Consider the following 20318-nt stretch of genomic DNA (forward strand, 5'->3'; position numbering starts at 1 on the left):
TATTTCGATAAATCAATTTAATTTTTGATTATTATTTAACATAAAATTGGAAAAATTGACGAATCACATAAAAGTTATCGTTATAAAGAAATTTTATCATATCGGCAGTCACCGTGGATTTCCGTGACCTATCGGAGATAGTGGTTGCTGTTTACGTAAGAGTCATGAAATCGTAATTCGCGTTCATTCAACGTTCTGTCTTCGTACGAAGCGGATCCTAAACTTAGCCAGCGTATTTTGAACTGTAAATGGTATAGATAGATGAATGTCCACAATATCTATATTCTTAAATTTAACGAAATAAAATAGAATTTCTAACGATTTATACGTATAATTTTAATTGTTAATAAATATTGAATATTATTACAAGAGATTTATAATTAACAGCAACAGACAAGACTTGTATACTAGAAGGCGGTTGAAATTAGTGTACAGTGAGGTCTCTTGTGTAATCATTATAGGGATACAAAGATAGAGTGCGTGATCGAGTTGGGAAAGTGATATAAAAATAGAAAGAGAACGCTGTATAGAAGCCCTTTGTATCTTTGTCTAATATTTATGTATAATATGCACATTCATGCAGTAAATATAGAAGTGTAATATCGATTAACGAACGATGTCAGCATGTCTGATTAGACGAAGACACAAGGAACTTCTATGCAGCATTCTTTTTCTATTGCCATATCACATCCATTTACACGGTAACATATGGCTCGCGTACTCTATCCCTTATATGTATTTTTATGGTAATCACCTATTCGTGACAAAAATTGATAGTTGATGTTTTTTTATTCAAAATTATTCTTTAGAAAACAGTATCGTCCTAAGGTCTGCGTACTCCATTTGTGGAATCTGCAATTCACTCTAATCTTTAAATTTTTTGTGGATCTTAAAAAATCTTATATACATGTGTTATACATTGTAATGCATGTACCAAATAATTCAAAATTTTGCCAATATTATTTGACGTTTCGAAAAGATATTCTTTTATATATAATAGCTAACATCATTACGTAATATAAAAATACATTGGTTGGCCCATATTATATCTCATCTATGATTAAATATTTAAAAATTTCCAATTCAATCATATCTATCAATAATTACCTTATTGGAAAAGATGTGTTTAATAAAATGATACTTGAACTAAAAGGATCAGGAGACACGTCAAGTCGGATGTATTTAATAAAATATATCCAATACAATTAACAATATATGTACTCTGAAAAATAAAAATCGTGGTTCATGAATCCATTGATTCGAAGCTTGTTCGGAATTTTCCACTCATAAGAGTACCACTCGTCCTGTTCTAAAGAATAGAAAATAAGGGATTGCTATACTTACAGACCATAGACCTTGTGTACGTGCGATCGATGACATCCCTTCCATAGGTCGTAGTTCGACGTTGAATTTGCAGACTTTTCGGAGTCGGCGCGATGGTGGTTCCCCGTGAAGCGCCCTCGCTGGATACGATTCTGCCCTCCACAGTAAATCTATCAGAATAAAACGAAGGCTTGGCGTGTGACTGTCAGCATTACGTGTTCGTTTTACGTGTTTTCGTGAAAGCAGTTGATACCAACGACATTATCAAACGGTTAATTTGTAAGGTGAGGAATCATCCTTGATTTGTCTTTCATAATAATTGCTTATGGATTTGTAGCTAAGTTGATGGAAAAATTAATGTCCCTGTGGACGATTGTAAGTGTTAGGTAGGATATCGGATATTATATAAAGTTCTTCAATTCCCTGATCGAGTGTTTCTGTATTCATAATTAGTGTATGTGTATCACTTATACGGAGCATAAGTGCTTACATATTGAAAAAGTTGATTTGTCTTGTAATGTTAATGAAAAGATGAATGTTGGTGATAAAAAACTGTCGTATGTGAATTTCTGTTGACGAAATATATATCCTGTATTTTAGACCTGGTCGTATAGTAAGTGCATTCTTCGAATATGCTGACATTTCGCAAAATTTAAAATATCAATCATCTTGCAAATTTTTTTGCGGTTAATAATCAGAATATATGATACAATGATTTATATATGATAGGATACAATATGCTGCAATATAGTAATCATAAATTACTGTTATTATACTACTATATCTTATTCAGTTACGCTAATTTACATGTAATTTTGAATTTTATGTTTACACAATCTATTAATTTTCCAATGGAGAAGTAAAACTAAATTAGCAGAAGAAGAAGTTAATATCGACCAGTGACTTATACGTCAGATATTGTAGGTGTTTTCACGTAACCGATATCGACAACAACGTGCCAACTCCGTGCCCCTGAATGACGCTTCCTGAACAGCTGATTGGAACATAGAAACGTGTCACGTTATCAACTGATCGTTCACGATACGTATTTATGTTACCACTTCGCACAGATACTAGGCGTAACGCGCGATATCACGAATAACTACGCTATATTCGCAAAATAGCGATATTTTAAAATCAGGCGCATTCATCGACCCATGACAGTGTAAACAAAAGCAGAACTTGCGCTGTAATCAATTTGGAGATCGGCTGCTTGTTTCAGCGCGTATAAAAGATGCACTGGCGTGCTAAAAGTATTATCGCTGATTAAATGCAAGAACATCTTCCATAACCTACGCAACTGAATTTTATTGAAATTTTCATTTTCTTTTTTTAAATATACAGTAGAATCTCAAGAGTTAAGAAAGAGGTTATGTATATTTACGATGCATTGTCATAAATGAAGTCTATGAATAGGCAAACTATATGAATCATTTCTTAGGACGTACATTCATATACCTTTACCTTAATCGATTCATTAACGATCACTAATTTTGTTTTTGATGAGCAGAGAGGTTCGAGGTCTGATTGTAACTTTCTAACACGTACTAAAAAGATAGGTCGTCGACTTATAAATGTTAGTGAATGCAAAGGACTTGAGCCTTTGTTTGATAACTTTTTCGGTTTGTACATCAGTATATACCATTTTTATCTCTGAAATGTTTCTGATAATTTGTTTCACGGTCATTGTTTCAAGGACAAGAATCGATAACAAAAATTTAAGATTATATCACTTTTAAAATGCGAGAACAGTACTATTATATTTATCATATTTCGCAAAAAAAATTTAACAGAAGTTACTACTTAAGCAAATCGAAGGTAACCCATAAAAATGTTTGCCTATTCTAAATTAAAATATTCCAAATAGATTTGTATAAATAATTAAATTTTCATTATTCCCAATTTGTTTTAATACGAGAAATATTTGCCTCTTTTGTCAGTTAACATCCTTTCATAAAGATTTTTGAACGATATTTTCAAATTATCAGCGAAATGACATCATACGAGATAAAATAATATCACGTTTCGAGGACGCATGCAAGGATAAACGCATAATTTATTTCTCCTTGCATTCAGCTAACGTTTTGGATGTTACTAATGCTGCATCAGCTAATGCTGCATCGCCTATGCATCAAATTAATTGCATATAATATGTAATCCTCTTAAACGTCTTTTCTCAAGAATTATTATTCCTCTACGTTGATGTCTCACTTTTAAGCAGACACAACAATTACACATAATTTTAATCCTATCTTAATTGACAGCCATGGATTTGTTAAATCTTGCATATCAATATTTTTATATGTATATGTACAGTGATGAATAAAAGTATCGGTACAAGCTATAGCTTGTTTTATAAAATTTTGTGAGAACTAGAAACAGCATAATGAAACTTTAACTTTGTTTGCAACATGAAACTTTGTTTGATTTTCTTGTAAAATATAAGAAAAGTTGAGAATTATTATGATATTGATTTTATTTCTTAAAACGTTTATGCAGAATGTTTATTTTGAATAACTATTATAATCAAAGTTCTTATTTCGATTCTTATAACAGTTTTTTGTGTCGCTTTTAGTATACATTGTTAGTTTTACATCAATTTAGGTTAGGTTTGTAAAGGAATCAAAGAGTCCTACAATCAGTTCATGTATCAATTTTACAGTGATTGAAATTTTACGTTTCAGTAAAATAAGTCATTGTGTACTATTTATAATTTATTATTAAACTTTATTATTGAACTGCTTACTAATAATGAATTATGATTTAAACATGCATATATAAGCTATAGGTTCGAAGGATATATTTTACATATTTATAAAAGATTTTGCAGAAAAATGTGGTTTTATTCGTCACTGTATATAATACCGTATATGAATTAATTTCTGTTTAATAAAGTTTGTACTGCTCTATAATATTTCGAGATATTCTGCTATAAAGCTAGAGCCGCATATTGTCCAGGTGCGTAGCGTTACGCAACGGGGTAACCCTTGATGAAACGAGTTATAATAACGTGACCCTCAAAGAATATTCAACAAACTTAGCTCCGCTATAATTATATCATGTATATGTATACAAAATAAGTCCTAGCAGCTGTATTCTCTCATGATTGAATGTTTTATATTATATAATAGGTACTTTTATTAATCCTGCTACGGCCCATGAATTTTTCACGTAATAATTTTTTAAGAAACTCTTTAACAAAATCTAAGACCAAAACAACGCAGCTGGCTTAAATGGCTATTAACTGCAATAAAGATTCAAATTGATAATAGGTTATTAGATAGTGTAATTAAAAGTCATTCATCTTAATAGAAGTATTTACATACGAACTCATACCCTTCAATTATTAATCTAAAAATTCCACGTTCTCATCGATCATATTATTCAAACCCCTTTAAAGAACAAGGATAAAAACAAGGCTTTTGCGTCACTCTAGTAGTATTATCGGAGCCCTATCATCAAAACACTCTCCCTTCCATCCATGCTTGAACCTCATCAGTCATAAATGCTTTTAAAACGTCCAAAAATATCTATCTTATGTTACTTATACGTATACATGTACCAGCGTTACCGATGGCTTGCCTCACACCCATGATGTACAATTTTTCAATCTTCCTTTGACGTGTCCATATTTTTGTTTGAATGAATTTGTTTGTTTATTGACAAGATAAGAAAGCCCAAAGTACATATTGTACATAAATATTGATATAAGCCATCCATTGGTCAAACTGGTCAACTTTCTTTCCGGAACATTTTAACAATTTTTAAAATTAAGTGCCTTATAAAATTAGTAAAATTTAGTATCTTACATAATTTCATCAATATTCTCTATTCTTTGTTTTATGGTGTGAACCAATTTGACAAATAAGCGGTTTATACATACATAGTAATTTTTCCAAAAATTCTCGTAATGCTCGTAAAAGTTCGGATATTCGCGACGCAATCGATAAAATTTTCTAACGGACGCAGTCGCTTATTTGGGGGAGTAAACATGATCCGAAACACCACGGGCATTGTACTCGGGAAGGTGAGAGCGTGTCGAGCGGAGTGGCTCGGCTGAGCACGCGGATGCTTGCTGATGTGCACGTGATTCCAACGTGCCACGGTTCCACGGCATCGACCGAGTTCCCCTTCTCCGTATTCCACTGATGCAGTCTCACACCACGCGCACTACGCTATTTATGTACATCGGTTCATGGTAAAATCCTCGTTTTCATTTTTGTCTTTCAAAGGGCTTGGAAAAGTGAAATAATAATAAAATATTGAGTTTGATGATAAAGCAAATGAAATTATTGAAGTAAAGTTTGTAAATTACAAGTTATCCGATTATTTAATATAAAATTGTAAACTCGTGAACTTGCTATTTCTCAATTCATTAATATTATTACGATAGATTTCTGTTTATACGAACTTGTCGAGAAACAAATAATTTATATAATTGGTGTACATACAGTACATACAGTATGCTTTTTCTCATCACCTACGATTTTTTGATTTATGGAATAGGAATTCATGTTCAGATAAATGTATCTGACCATCACGGAATTCATTTAATCAGGTAATAACTAAAGTTTGGTTCAAATAAATGGAGTCAATATAAACGGAGGTCTGTTGTAATTGGTAAGCTATTGTGCACTCGGAACGTAGAATTTTTGTATTGACGATTAAGAAATATAAATCCATATGTGTGTAAATATTTACACAGATTCTTCTCTATTTATTTCCTCTTATTTGTTTGTTTCATGACGCGAGATTTAAGCCTTTCCTTTTAACTTAAACGCGACATCTTCTACAAAGAAGTTAAAAATTTTGGAAAGACAAAAATGCTGCTTGAAGATAGAGGTTAAATTCAAGATTTAGGTACCATATATATTGTCGATTCGTGTCGCTCTTACGAGTAAAAGTACTGCCCTCCTTCTCCTCAGTGGAAGATTTTCACGTGGTAATAGAATCGTGATGGCATGCGATTTCTGTAATCACTCTAAAGATCGATTTTTGTAAACATTCTCGTAACTCGTTGCTTACACGCGCAGAACTAGTGAGAAACATTCGATGATCCAATTTTTTTATCGGTGGGATTGACGCGAAAATAAAAATTTGAGAAGGTGCACGGTTGTGTAGTCTGGAAATTTTCTAAACGGTCGTCTGGTATAAAATTTAAAGGGTTCGGATTACATGCGTACATTTTGCGACTCAATTCGTGCTTGGAAATAAAAACCTTTTCATATCGTAATGTGGTGATGAAATTTTGATGAAAAAAATTATTTTGTTTGTTCCTTTGGTAAAATATACGATCGATTTTTAGTAGGAAAGTATCTCTTGATAGTAGTAGGGGTTAGGTGTAACGATTTCTTTTCTTTTTTTTTCGCGCGATTGATTTATGTATGTGTATCACGAAGGCATAAGAATATCGTGTGCAAATTTAGAAAGCCAACTGCGTGTTGTTTTGTGTCCATTTAAAAATATTTACAATGTTCCAGAGCACAAAACATACATTAACTGCGATGAAAAATTATTGGATGCATAAATAAAAATAATTTTACGATAAAATAAACACTACTCTAATAAAGAATACCTAGAAATTGTTGTTCCGGAGAAAATACGCATGATGCATTCATCTGGAAATAGTGGAATTTATCGTGAAATACTGATTTTTTAAGTTTATGATTCACTGTTTTCTTCATAGCACTCAGTATCATGTGATAAAGTTTTCAATAACAAAGATGATTGCGTGATAGGATGCCTTACACTCGATTTTTAACAAGAAACTGTCTAATTGATAGATATATGTGAGAAATCTTTAGATTGCGCTTGAAAGTAGAAGATTTTTGTCAAATCATAAAATCTTTAAATACTGACATCGTAAACATGTTTTTAAACGATAAGGATAGGTAAAGGAAAAGGAGAACTATGAAATAGACAAGTAAAGTGGTCTAAGATATGGAGGTGAACATAGAAACAAGTAGAAATATTTTTAGATAATTGTGCAGGTATTTTTGAAATATTATTGTTATTATTGCGTAACGCTAAATCGCACTGTGAAGTTTCTTTGTCTTCAAGTAGCACTGCACGCATCGCGAGAGTCTCTTTGTCTTTTGGAAATACAGGATGAGATCAGCTGCTTGTTGGTTCATTCACAGCGCATAAATTGCGACTGTATACGTATTTGTATAACTAATAGTCATTTTAGTACAAGATAATAATTTTCCAAAAAGTTTGTATTGTTATTTAATCCTTCTGCATTCCTAGAGTGATTCTCCATTAAATTGTATTTTCCTATCGCTAGAAAATTATTTACGTCTGAGGAAAATATGAAATAATTGTTATTGCTATATGTAGTTTCTTGTTTCAATTTTATGCTGAAAATATTCTTAAGTAAGGTGAAATTTCTCTCTATTTTTGTTGTAATATTATCCACTCATAATAATACCACCGCAATGTTATTTTTAATCATTATAAATAATATTTTACTTTCTTTTTTATTTTATTTTTAGAGAATATTAAATATAACGATAATAAAAATCGCGTTCGTTTAGCTTTATTGATTTTTCAAATAACAAAAATATACTCTGGCTTGAAATTTTATCCGTGATAGCATTAACGCTAATTCCTTTAATAATAGCTTTTCTCGAGAATTAAACGTTCTTTTCTCAGTTCAAATGAAAACGAAACCATGAAAAAAATATTTGAGAATATTACAATAATCTTTATCATTTTTCCGTTCGAGTTTCCATTTTTCGTTGTGAAGAACTCATCTGTATCACAATGACTTGCAAAACAATCTTTTCAATTCAATCTAGATTTCTCTGATACATAAATCCTTGGAACAATGATGATCAATGTCTGCTATTGAGTTAGTCGAGTAATGGTATAACACCTGGTTAAATGAGATAACACACAGTATTTACGTCTAAAATGTAATTGTTGCAGAGGATACTCTGGAGTACCATTTCCAGGAATAATTCAAGTATCGTTAATTATCGATAATGAACCATAGACGAGCATGATTTTATGTACTTTGAACGACTGTTATTGTGATACTATTAGATCGTAGTTGCTCGTGTGACATATTTTATTTCTGGTATGTTCTTTCGTCGTAAAGAAACGATAATAATTTGATATTATGTATCATCGGTCGAATCTATCGTAAGTATCAACAAAGTATCTGTGTGATAGAATATTGTGGTCGTAAAACGATATCATTAATATTATTTGGTCATTTGAAGAAAAAAAAAATACATGAGTGTTGTTAGACATTCGTTTACTTGTCGGAATTAACGTGATTAAGATTTGGATGCACGTTGACTCAATACTGTAGCAACTTAATAATTGAAAATATCAGATAGAGAATGGCATAATTTGAAAATTATTAAAACACATACAGAAGCTTGGTAAAAGTTGACTTGGGTGACTTTGTGCGAAAATTGATCGATTCTATTCTATACCAAGCGAACATATTAGCAAGATATTCTCTAATATCATTTATTCGAATCGTTGAACTGTTTTATTGTATAAGATTATTAGATAAACAGTTTGTAAAGTACATATTGTGTAATGAAAAAGTTTCAAACAGCTACTGTTTGTACGAGATAAAACGTATTGGTCAACAATAATAATCGACTTCGGTATAACGGAGGCATTGACAAAGTAGTTTTCTTAAAAATAAAATAATAAATCATATTTTTGATAACAAAAAGATAAACGATTGATGTTCGATCAAAATATGGTATAAAGCACGAATAACAGTATCTTTTTACTTATTGCGAATGACAAACACGTTCTTACACAATGCAAGCTGCATGAGGCACTATGCTCCTCCTCGAAGCCAAGGTTAGTATCGTAATTGCAGCTAATTGTATTTTGCTGCTGTTTCTTAGCTCTATGTGAAAACAATTCAGTTTCGTCTAGGTTTCCTTTCTTTAGAAATCCGTCTTAGAAATATTAGTGAAATAACTACTTACAAGATAATGAGCTTAGAAAAATCACTTGAAAATATTTAAAAGAGAAAAAGATTTATTTTACAGAATAAAGTCAAGTAAATGCAGTTCAATTATTTCTCGATTATTCTCGTTATTATTCGATGATGGGTGAAAAGTGGCAAAATTATTACTTGCACTGGTTACACGTAACATTGCAACGATATTATTATAGGATTATACTATTAAAACAAAATTTGCGTGGATTGGAATTTTCTCTATTACAGTCTGTTAACGATTAAAGGATTGCTAAAAAAAATAATTTAAAGTACATTTAAAAAATTATTTTTAAAATATTTGGAGAATCGTAAAGTAAGGAATAAATAAATGGTACTCTCATTAGTATTGTTATCATGAGTCCTGTTTCTATTCGCTATGAGAACTTTATTCGTTATGCGAAACAATCAAAGACGGTTCTAGAATAAACTTAAAATAATTCTTAAGTACCTACATTGTCTTCTTATCGTGTTTCATGCTATTTCAGTACAGCATGAAGTAAGCATTTCCGGGATCTAGACAAACTGTCTGTCTCGGTTTGTTTCCGTGTGTTTGATGTGACTGCAAATTTCGCACCTACGATAATAACGATGCCAGTCAGATATAATGGCAAAAACACAATGTATTAATGCTAATAGACGGAATTAATTAGGTAACGGAGGAAATGTAGGCGTTGACGTTATCGTACGTCATTATCATGGAATTGACTTAGTCAAACAATGCGTTGAAAAAGATTGCAGCTGCGTTGCATTATTCTCTCTATTAAAATAGTGAACTCCTTTTAATTGACCTCGTTAATTAACCTTCTCATAATTACGTTGTTGTCAACAATCGTGATAAAGAAGATCATAGTTTCCTCCTTTTTTTTTATTTCCTATGACCTTCTTCAATCACGATTGTTGACAACACCGTAATTCATTTTTTTTTTTATACCTTTTAATATCTTTGCTATCATGTTTACTACAATGTAAGTATTTTCTAACAAGGCCAAATAATGGTTTAGAACGTAATGTTTCACCTTCAAATTTTTCAAGTTTCAACCTTTTAAATCTTCAGATTTCCAGACTTCCAACTTTGTTACTATGCAATAATATTGCATTTACATATTTTTCAGATGTTATTTCATTGCTTGGTTCTTAATGAGTTAAGGATCAAGTAATACTAGATCTAACGTTAGGGCTCTTCTTTCCGGATTTATTCTACTTGCCCCAAGTTCTTGTATGTTGCTGACGATCAGTTATGAGTTAAGCAATTGTAAACGTACCACGATGCAAATATTACAAGAAGATGCTAGTTGTTTATCGAATAAGTCGCTTCCTTGATAATGGGTTATAGAAACTGATAAACAGAGGAAACGAATTTCAGAGGCAACGTCTATTTTATCTCCCAGTGAAAAACTCGGGCAATTATTTTCGTAAACGAATGTTTAACCTAGATTTTGATAATTTCTTGACGATAACTGAACGCTAGCCAACACGATTCCTCCTACACATAACTCACAATTTCTATCCTTTTCTATTTTATCTGTATTTTTATTATATTTCACAGTCGAGTGTGCTTTTTATTTTCCGCTGAAAGACTCTTCTTTTTAATTTCCATTTACGTTTACGCGTACAACACATGATACTTTTATTTAAATATTGTAAATCGGTCGTTATCAGTATCGTTGCTGTCGAAAATAAATTCGTGCAATTTAAAACACGATACTGCACATTGTGAAGTATTTGGAACAATTGGCGACAATTTCTTAGGGGAAAAATTAATTTCGTCTGAAGGCGAATCTTGTTTGAAATTATTCAGCGGCTATTTGCCCGCGGATTCGTAAGACGTACGATGAAAATTGGACAGCATCAAAGGGTCATCACGAAATTGATAAGATCCATGTCATCACTTGATCAATAATAAACACATGGCTACATACATATGCTTATTATTTGAGTCAAAACAAAACAATGTTATTCTTTATAAGCACAACTATATCTGATCGTGTGTACGTGTCATATCATACATCAAATTAATAATCGATCATTGTTATTTTATTTTATCGCGTTGGAGAGCACTAGTGATCAGGAAGGTTAAATCAAACATTTAAGAGAATCTAAGTAGTTAAATCTACTAAAAGATTAGGGAAAATTTCGAAGTTCATAGTCAATTAGCCTGTCCAGAGTCTATTCCAAGATATTCAAAGTCCAAATTAATCTTTAGCTTTTTTTTTAAACAACTTTGTAAAAATCACGAGTTTTTAAATCAACATTGAATTTTACTAAGACAGAGCCACGATTTATTTTCACTAATTTATCTATTTTTAATATACCACTTTAATATCAATTTATTATCGTATTATATTAATTATAGTCTTTTATATATAACTTATTGCATTTTCATCATTCCTTTACGCTACTTGAAACGATTAGCCAATTCGATATTGAAAGTTTCTATACTGAATATAGAATCTGGATATTTATATAGAAAGTATCTCTAGATACTTAAACTAAACGTTAAATATGAAAGAAATTTCTCCATTTTTTTTTTGTTTTTTTTAATAAAAAGACTTCAAAAATATTAATTACGTTACTAAAGGTAATTCTTTGATCGCTTCGTACAGCGTGATATTCGTTAAATTTGCTTATCGACTTTGAAACAGGTAAAGACATAGAAATAACCACATTTCGAAGAATATTGATTACTCGTTCAACAAAGTTGCGCTTTAGGAATAGAACATTCTGCCGATAAGATAATGTATATTAAATATCGACTATATATAACTTTCATACATCTGAATAATTAATAACTTATATCAGTATTTTTCTTGTCTCAGAACATGTTGCGTTCCCATATTCATTGATATCGTGTTGTCTATATATTCAATATCTATTCGTTATACGAAAATACGTGATGTTAGACGGTTTTTCGTGATCGTTATAGAAAGATTACCCTATCTTAGCGATGAGTAACGCGCGTTATATACTTTATATTTTCCGAATTACTTCTATATGATTTCGAGAAACTTCCAATATCAGATGAAGATTTCCATCATTGTTAACACGTCGAGAATAAGGGAATATTTTTGCAAATTCTCTAACGAGATATAATTATAGTCAAGCAAATTCCCACCTGCACACCTTTAGATATAAAAACTACTGTTTTCCCTCTGAGTTTTAATTTCATGTTTTCTTTCCATAGACTACGATTAGATGTAATCATGCAAATTCTCATATTATTCAAAGATATCTGTTGCTGTAACACTAGGTAACATTGCAACGCAATTATTAATACTTGCTTATAAAATACGAAACGTGAGTATCTCTTATATCCGATACCAAAAACGCAAGAAATATTGCTGATAGAGCAATAATTTTTTTACTATAAAAAAGTATTCATTCTGGGTTCTTATTTTGTTACATCATCAAAAGGCTATATATTCACAAATTTATTTACGCGATAGCCTTTTTTTCTTTCTTATTTGTCATCAAGAAGAAGATACAAGAAACGATTTTCACATCATCAAGATCATCGTTATTTTAGTTGCACTGGAATGACCCAGTAGAATAAGTACAAGGAGTTGAAATATTTCTCTTTACTCGCAAATAAAATAACGATCAGTGAATCGACGAAAAAGAATGATCTCATCGCGTTTTTCCCAAATAATTTTCGAATACGTCGCGATCGATTCACGGTAAAACGTAATGTCGATAATACGTGAACTATTATCGAGAAACGTATAATTACACCTCTTCTATTGCTTTTATGTACTTCTATTGTTCGGAAACATATTCCATGAACAACACGCGGGGCACCCCAACGAAGATCATAGAGTTTGCAGGACGGAGTCTCGAAATACGTGTTCGAAGAGTTAAATCGATGGCAGTCGTCATCGAAATAAAAACACGAGCTATCTCCGCCTCATTCATGCGTCTATCACGAAGCACTGGACGAACGTGAGGGCGTCGATATAGGAGAAAAACAGAGGTTGCACGTGGTACGCGAATGCTCGTACCTGCTTACGTTCCGTTTCTTCGGATCCCTACCATGACTCCTTTTCTGCCTACCATGACTAACGCAGCTTGAACGAGAAAGCCCGTCCGGGTATAAAAGTGAAGGAGCGTGAGCGCGCTCCACTAGTACGTTTTACGCGTTCACAGAGCAACGTACTCTGTTTTTACCAAAGTTCTTATTTTCTTCGTAACTCTAAGTCGTTCCCTTCCAATCGTTCTTTCGCTACGATCGTTCGTTTTCCTTCAACCAAGTTTCAACTTAATATATTCGAAAGTGAGATAATTCCACGAGCGTTAGATCTTATTGTGAATTCGAAGAATCGAGTCGCGAGATTCATTGACGAGATTCCATCCTCTTGAAGAAGACTGAAATTTTTCGAGAATAGATTTAGAGGGGAGTTGTTGATAATAATCGAGCACTGTGAAATAGAAGTAAGAAGAGCCTGATACAGAATGCCTGTCGAATTGGAGTCAGTGGCACCGATCACACACAAGCCCTTCTCACCTTGTAACGGGTATGCATGTGTTTTAATCTGGTTTAGTGAATTACGTCTATTGAAAGAGAGTTGAGGCCAGCGCAAGTGTGAAATTGCCTCGATTATCTTGATATATGATATAGTCGTATACGTACCTTGGTGGAGTCTTGTGTAAGAGGCAACAGCTGACGTGTAGAAACTGGGACTAACGGCGTGTTTCCGCTTGCGGTTGCGGCTGCTCCAAAATTTCCGATACGTCGCTTGTAATTTGTTGGCTTGTCTGGAAAATTTTCGCCATTTAATATGATTGATATTAATCTAATAAATTTATTTTCTCGCTCGTAGACTTTTATAAAATATAACAATATCGTATCTTTTCCTACGGCAGATACAATTTCGCTTTTCAAATCGTTGTGCTTCAACTTTGTTTTTGTGAAATGGACGAGATCTTCGACATTTTAAAAAAGATCTTAGTATAAACTTGAAACGAGGAATCGCATATATAAGCGAGAATTCTTTCGTTTTCGATTGAATCGAAAATAATTCAAAGAACGTATCGAGGTTGACATAGCTTACGTTATATATGTGTATATGTAAGCTTGACACTGAAAAACATCCCAAAAATAATTTACTCTGTTTTTACTCCCGATACTTCGTATCCAGACTGCAGATGTTCATACATAAAATTTTAATTCTGCAAAAATGCATACAATGCGCGTAATTGTACGAAAATTAGAAATGAAAAAAATATAATATTCACGTAATAACATTTAGTAGGTAAAATAAAAAGCGCAGCACAAAATATACGTAATTTACTCATATTCAAAGTACCCTTCACCCTATTCATTGGTGTCTCTTTGCAGGGAGAAGAAGATGAACAAACTATGCAGACAGGTGTCCATCGACAGCCCGAGCGTGACGGGTCGCGAATGGGTGTTCAGTTTCGACGTTCCTGTTCCCGATGTTCCAGCGCAGGGAGCGCGGATCCGGGTGATGTGTGCAGGTGCTTGCTACCATCCTCGTCGTTCGCCAAGCCTATCCAGCCTGACCTCTGTCTCCAGTGGAAGCAGTTTAGCGACAGATGTTTCTGTAGAGGGTGATTTCCCAGCATCGTTGCCTCATCACGGAGTCCGTGACGCAGCTCTGTTCCCTGGATACGAGGTAGCAGGAGTGATCGAATCCCTTGGAGCGAACGTTCCCGAGGACTGTGGCTACACGGTTGGAGATCGAGTGATTCTTTATCCTTACGAGGGAATTCCAAATGGATACGTCGAATACCTGGTCGTTCACGATCTGAAGTATCTTATAAAGATCCCAGACAACGTCAGCCTCAGCGTAGCGGCCATGTTACCAGCTGGTGCTCTATTAGCCATGAATACCGTTTTTGCTGCTCATGAACATGTTCAAGCGGTGCTGAAACAGAGAGGCGAGAAGAGCGTTTGCAAGATTCTAATTGTTGGCACTGGCGGTCTGGCACTTTGGGCTCTGAGAATCGCGGCGTATCACTTCAGCAACATGAAGGATAGAGTTACCATTACGATCGCTTCGCTGAAAGACGATGGACTGACTATGGCTCAGGAATTCCAACGGTGAGTTGTTTTGAGTGTCGGATAGTACGACTTTGTTGATGTTAGATGGTAGACGATAGGAACTGTAAATATGTTTCTTGTTGTAAATACGTCTCTTATTGCAAATACGTCTTTTACTGCGAATACGTCTCTTATTGGCAATATGTTTTCTTTGCGACGAAGAAGCGAGATCCTTCAAGGGAAATGATATTCTTGGTGTTGTTAGCTCTCAAACAATGAATTCTCGACATGTTGACCCGTCATTTGATCTTCGACATTACGTTTCTCTAGAAACTCAGTGACAGTAGTAATGTTTCGTCAGACTCATAGCCTGGAGAAGCTGAAGATAAAATACTTTCGATAAAGTAATGAATTTTAATTCAAATAAATTAGAGCTAAAAGATTCTCGAAAAAATCAAGTATTTTCATTAAGTTGGAACAAAGATTTTCTGTCGTTTCATATTTGTTGACTAACAGTTAAAAATCCAATTCGTATGCGTCATTGAAGACTCAAGTAGTTCTTTTTTTATCTAGAATTCCATAATTAAATTGCATCTTATCAAATATAAACAAATACATATCTGGATGCACTTGAGCATCTATTGAGAAACTTATATCATAAACACAAATAATCATATGATATCACATATCAATTTTTTAGAGATTCACCATGGGAATTGACCTTCTCTTGAAGCTAGGCTCGCCTTTAATTGGTTGCTAGATGAACGACGCGTATTAAACCGAGCATTATTCGTCGTTGATCTTTGAACTAGACAGCTGGCAATGTTTGGTCGATTAGCAAAGCTGTTTTGTTTTTGTTATTCGAGCTAATTGATCGTGTCGACACCAATGATAAAGTCATTTAGATACATCGACGTTCTGCTCGATTCTATCTATCTTTTCCGTGATTGCTATTACATAAATTCGTATCTCGCATCTCTTCCGCATACTTTTATATACGCGATGCGTCATCCAATTTGAATATTATATAAACCGATAAAGAGGATTGAAAAAGAGATCAAAACATGTCGTTGTCTGTATGTACGTATAATGTATTCCAATTTCTGATAATTACTGCACTCTGTCGTCTTTCATTTGCATGTACAGCTTTGAGCAATCGATTACCTTCAAATCACTGGCAATCGATATCTGCCTCGTTCTTCTTTGTCGGCAATTATTATATTATACCTACCGTGATGTCTCATCGTTGACTATTCATCTACATCTTTATCTACACGTTTATTTCCATACATAAAAAGATAAAGAAAAAAAGAAAAATGATGAAACTCACTATGACTTACAGTTATCTATTTAGTTAGTTATCAGCATAAGTTACATGTCCACGTGAATATTCCCAAATAATAATTGCAATTGAGAAAAACAGAAAAATGATATCCTATTTATATATAAATAGACATGCGCGGAAATAGATCAAAGTTATTATTTTAATCTATATCGGTGATATTAATCATTAAAGGTATTAGCGCATTGATGTGTGGGTAAATAAAAATTGTCGGCAAACTAGGTATCAATGAAATCATGTCGATAAGGACATTTTCGATGAAATTATTGTCGGTGATTTAAAGGTAACTGTTTGAGCACTTGTCAGTAAGTAGTTGGTTTAGATTTGTAGAAGTAGTATTGTTTGATATGTAGTATTGTTTGTTATCCAGTATCACGTTTAGGAATAAGGAACATGACAGGTATAGAAATTAATTTATTGAGGACCAACCAGTGAAATAGTGCATAAACGCAAGATTGTTGGGAAACTTGAATAAAGTAATTTATATATTGTAGATAGAAAAAGAGAGATGTACTACAATAATGGATACTAAACGGAATCTCAGTAGCATACTACTAGTGAGCCTGATATGTAAAAAAATGTTCACGATATTGTAACATTCAGAGGATGAAACAAGTTTCTGTTTAGGTTCCGTTCTTCTAATCGTATTCAGAAAAACATCAATTTACATGAACATCCACAGTCTACTCGCTAGATATATATAAATTAGAGATGCAAAAATAACTTCCATTAAAAAGGAGACATTATACTATTTATAAAATGTCGTAAAATTATAGAACCTAGATCTGTGGAATTAGAAACAGCGATGAAAAGAATTCCCTTAATAACTTTCGTAACAAAATATTACAAACCAAAATTCACTGCACTGAACATTGGTTGTTAATGAATTGACAAATCAGTCCCCTGTAACGATTTAAAAATTTAAACTCTATCCCAACACTTCGATCTTACAACTAAATAACTTCCCCTATCGAAATATATTTCAATAAAACATATTTTCATTAAATCCAAATAAATCCGATTTGGTTCAGACAATATCTTGATCGTTTAAATCCTTCTACCCTTTTATCGAAACATCGTTTTAATTTCCATTCGATCCCCTATACATACGGTGCAAGATATTAGAGTAGATAGCTAAATAACCGAGTCCATCTGCATCCTACCCGAAGTCCATTCGATTTATTCACCAACAGTTTCCTTTCTCACTACAGCGTGAACGTGGTACAATGGAGCGAGGATCTGTACGAGAAACAGCTGATCGAACGCACGATGGATGCCTGTCAAGGTCATGTGGATGTGGTGATCGATTTCGGTACAACCTCGCGCAGTCTTCATCGCAGTATGCAATGCCTGAGCAAAGGAGGCGTGGTGTTCGTGATCAAAGAAGTGGCCGATCGATTGCTACCAAAATTCAGCAGACGCGCGGAAGAATGGCAACAGAGTATCAAATCAGTGGAGGCTGGTACTCTGGAGCAACTTCGCGAGTTGGTCGAGCTGGTGGCTTCCGGTGAAATCGAGCCCCCGCCACATACCGTTTATCCTGCAGAAGAGGTTCTCGACGTGGTCCGCAAGTTGTGTCACTCCGAGATTCAAGGTCGCGCGATTTTACGTTTCTATCCAGCAGATTAAAGGATTCTCTGGGACTGAACATCTTGTGCCGCGCGGATCGGCACGAAACGCGAATCGGAAAACGACCGAGGAGATTTGAAGAATAGACGGTAGCCGGATCAACTTCGGTTAATTAGGTATTGAGGCCAACGTGGCTGAACAGTGTGGATACTTGGGACACTGAAGCTTCAAAGAGTAATCGGGAGCATGGGTCGTTGAATAATGTTTCTCCTCTGCACGAAATGCAGGGAGCAAGGAGAATAATGGTAGAGTTGTCCTATGGAAAACGTTAGATCACTGGGCGATTAATTTATATACGAAATAATACGGTTAATCCTTGGATGAAGCGAAACGAGAAAAGTTGAACGATCCTCCGTATACCACTGCGTATCTATCAATGATGTATTATACGATAACGACTATCTTTGGATCGATTCACATATTTACATATATTGTATCGTTGCTACGTGCAGTACCGATAAGGGCACACTTACTCGCATCTTTCGTTTCGAAGGCGTTTAATCACGCTTCCCAGGAATTTGTTGGAAATCATCGTGAAATTGTATTGTCATAGAGTAGAGAGTAAAGAGGTATTCGAGAAACGATGACGTCATGCAAACGTAGGGAATACCACAGAGAAAGTTTTATCGCTGAATTGGATACACCGTTATGCATGCGATATTTTCCATGGCTCTTTCGCTAATATCGTGGTATTGCTTTCACTTAAGAGTTGTTAACTTAAGAACGTAATTATATATTTCATTTCCAACGTTGAAAGACTTTGCCAATATTACCTAACGAGCTGTTAACACATTGTTGACCGGTTATTTTATGTAAAAATTAACGTGTGCCACCGCCTATTTTATGCAAAATCGAACAATTCTACTTTATACATAAAAACACGAGTTTAGCTGTGACCGATTAACAATGTGTTAAGATAAGATTTTAATATTAAATATATTTAACGCTCGAGTTTGTTGAACTTTAATGATCTGCGACTATAACAAAGCACAATCTGCGATAAAATTTTAAAGAAACGTTTCTGAATACCTTGCCAACCATTGAGAGTTTAAGAGATAACAGAGTTATCGACTAATAACTAAGTTAAGTCTCGGGTAGATTTTAACCTTACGTGGTATATATATATCGGATACACGTATAAGTCCGATGTATCAACAGATGATTAATGGTACTGTTAAATATTTAATGTCAATTGAATCGTAATGGTCGTCATGATTTCAAGTTTTTAACATGTAATACCGGCCTGTAATCGTTCGTTGAGGAATTCGATTAGGAAAGACAAAGTTATGCAGGAAGATTTTGTAATCAGGTCATCAAATATCATCGTTTAAATGACATAAATCATACTCAGAATGCATTTCGCACACGTACTCGGAATATAATCGAGCAATTAAAATGTGGAAGGAAAACACCTCCTAATTCGTTAGGTACAAATAATGAATCATATCGGTCGGCGGTTTTACGAACGAAACTGTCATCACGTGAAAAGAAACGTTGCTTTACCATTACATGTAGATTTGGTAAACGTTTGCATTTAACGAATAATATAACATTTATAAAATACGATTGTCTCGTAATCGAGACACCAGAATTACTTTCGAACGTGTTATCACGTTTCGGGGCATTTTCGCAAATTATGCTTAGGTATCAGTATTCCTTTATCATATAGCGCAATTTAGGATAAGTTGATCATTTTGTGCGCATATAAGGAAATAACTAATCGTATCTCATATCGCAGTTATTACATCTCTACCTTGAAAGACTGTTTTCTTTATTTAAGTATAATTAACTTTTGTCCTTTTTATTTCCGTTCTCTCTTTTTAATTTTTCATTGTAAACCTAGGCGATAATTTAACGGTGTGGATACGTGTTACCACACGTTATTCTACTGACTGTTCGTTGTGGCAGTAATTGTATTATATTATGGTGATAATACAACAGATTTATTAAAATAATTGTACTTGTTTGTATTTCATACTACACCTTCATTTAGATCCTTGTCGTCTTCCTCTACATGAATTCATGTGTTTCTCTATCCGTGTGTATCGAAT

The 20318-nt window shown here is 33.7% G+C and overlaps 1 protein-coding gene and 2 long non-coding RNA genes across 5 annotated transcripts; 1 reads left to right on the forward strand and 2 right to left on the reverse strand.

Annotated features, from left to right (window-relative positions):
* Positions 1-1147: 1147 nt before the first annotated feature.
* Positions 1148-14098, reverse strand: LOC132910709 (uncharacterized). Its single transcript, XR_009658834.1, has 2 exons — positions 13923-14098; positions 1148-1493 (listed from the first exon to the last, which is right to left on the reverse strand). It is a non-coding gene; the product is annotated as an uncharacterized LOC132910709 (long non-coding RNA).
* Positions 1487-20222, forward strand: LOC132910678 (quinone oxidoreductase). 3 transcript variants are annotated; one of them, XM_060966544.1, is made up of 3 exons: positions 1487-1607; positions 14631-15356; positions 17832-20222. In XM_060966544.1, exons 2-3 carry the CDS (start codon positions 14641-14643, stop codon positions 18265-18267), a joined length of 1152 nt encoding a protein of 383 aa, XP_060822527.1. In that variant the 5' UTR covers positions 1487-1607; positions 14631-14640; the 3' UTR covers positions 18268-20222. The 3 variants fall into 3 exon arrangements, with proteins under 3 accessions (XP_060822527.1, XP_060822525.1, XP_060822526.1); XM_060966542.1 differs by lacking the exon at positions 1487-1607 and adding an exon at positions 13405-13806; XM_060966543.1 differs by lacking the exon at positions 1487-1607 and adding an exon at positions 13405-13806 and having other exon boundaries at positions 17850-20222.
* LOC132910710 (uncharacterized) lies at positions 14152-14706 on the reverse strand. Its single transcript, XR_009658835.1, has 2 exons — positions 14599-14706; positions 14152-14461 (listed from the first exon to the last, which is right to left on the reverse strand). It is a non-coding gene; the product is annotated as an uncharacterized LOC132910710 (long non-coding RNA).
* Positions 20223-20318: the final 96 nt, after the last annotated feature.

This window comes from Bombus pascuorum, chromosome 9 (assembly GCF_905332965.1).
Source record: "Bombus pascuorum chromosome 9, iyBomPasc1.1, whole genome shotgun sequence".
Taxonomy (NCBI): Eukaryota; Metazoa; Arthropoda; class Insecta; order Hymenoptera; family Apidae; genus Bombus; species Bombus pascuorum.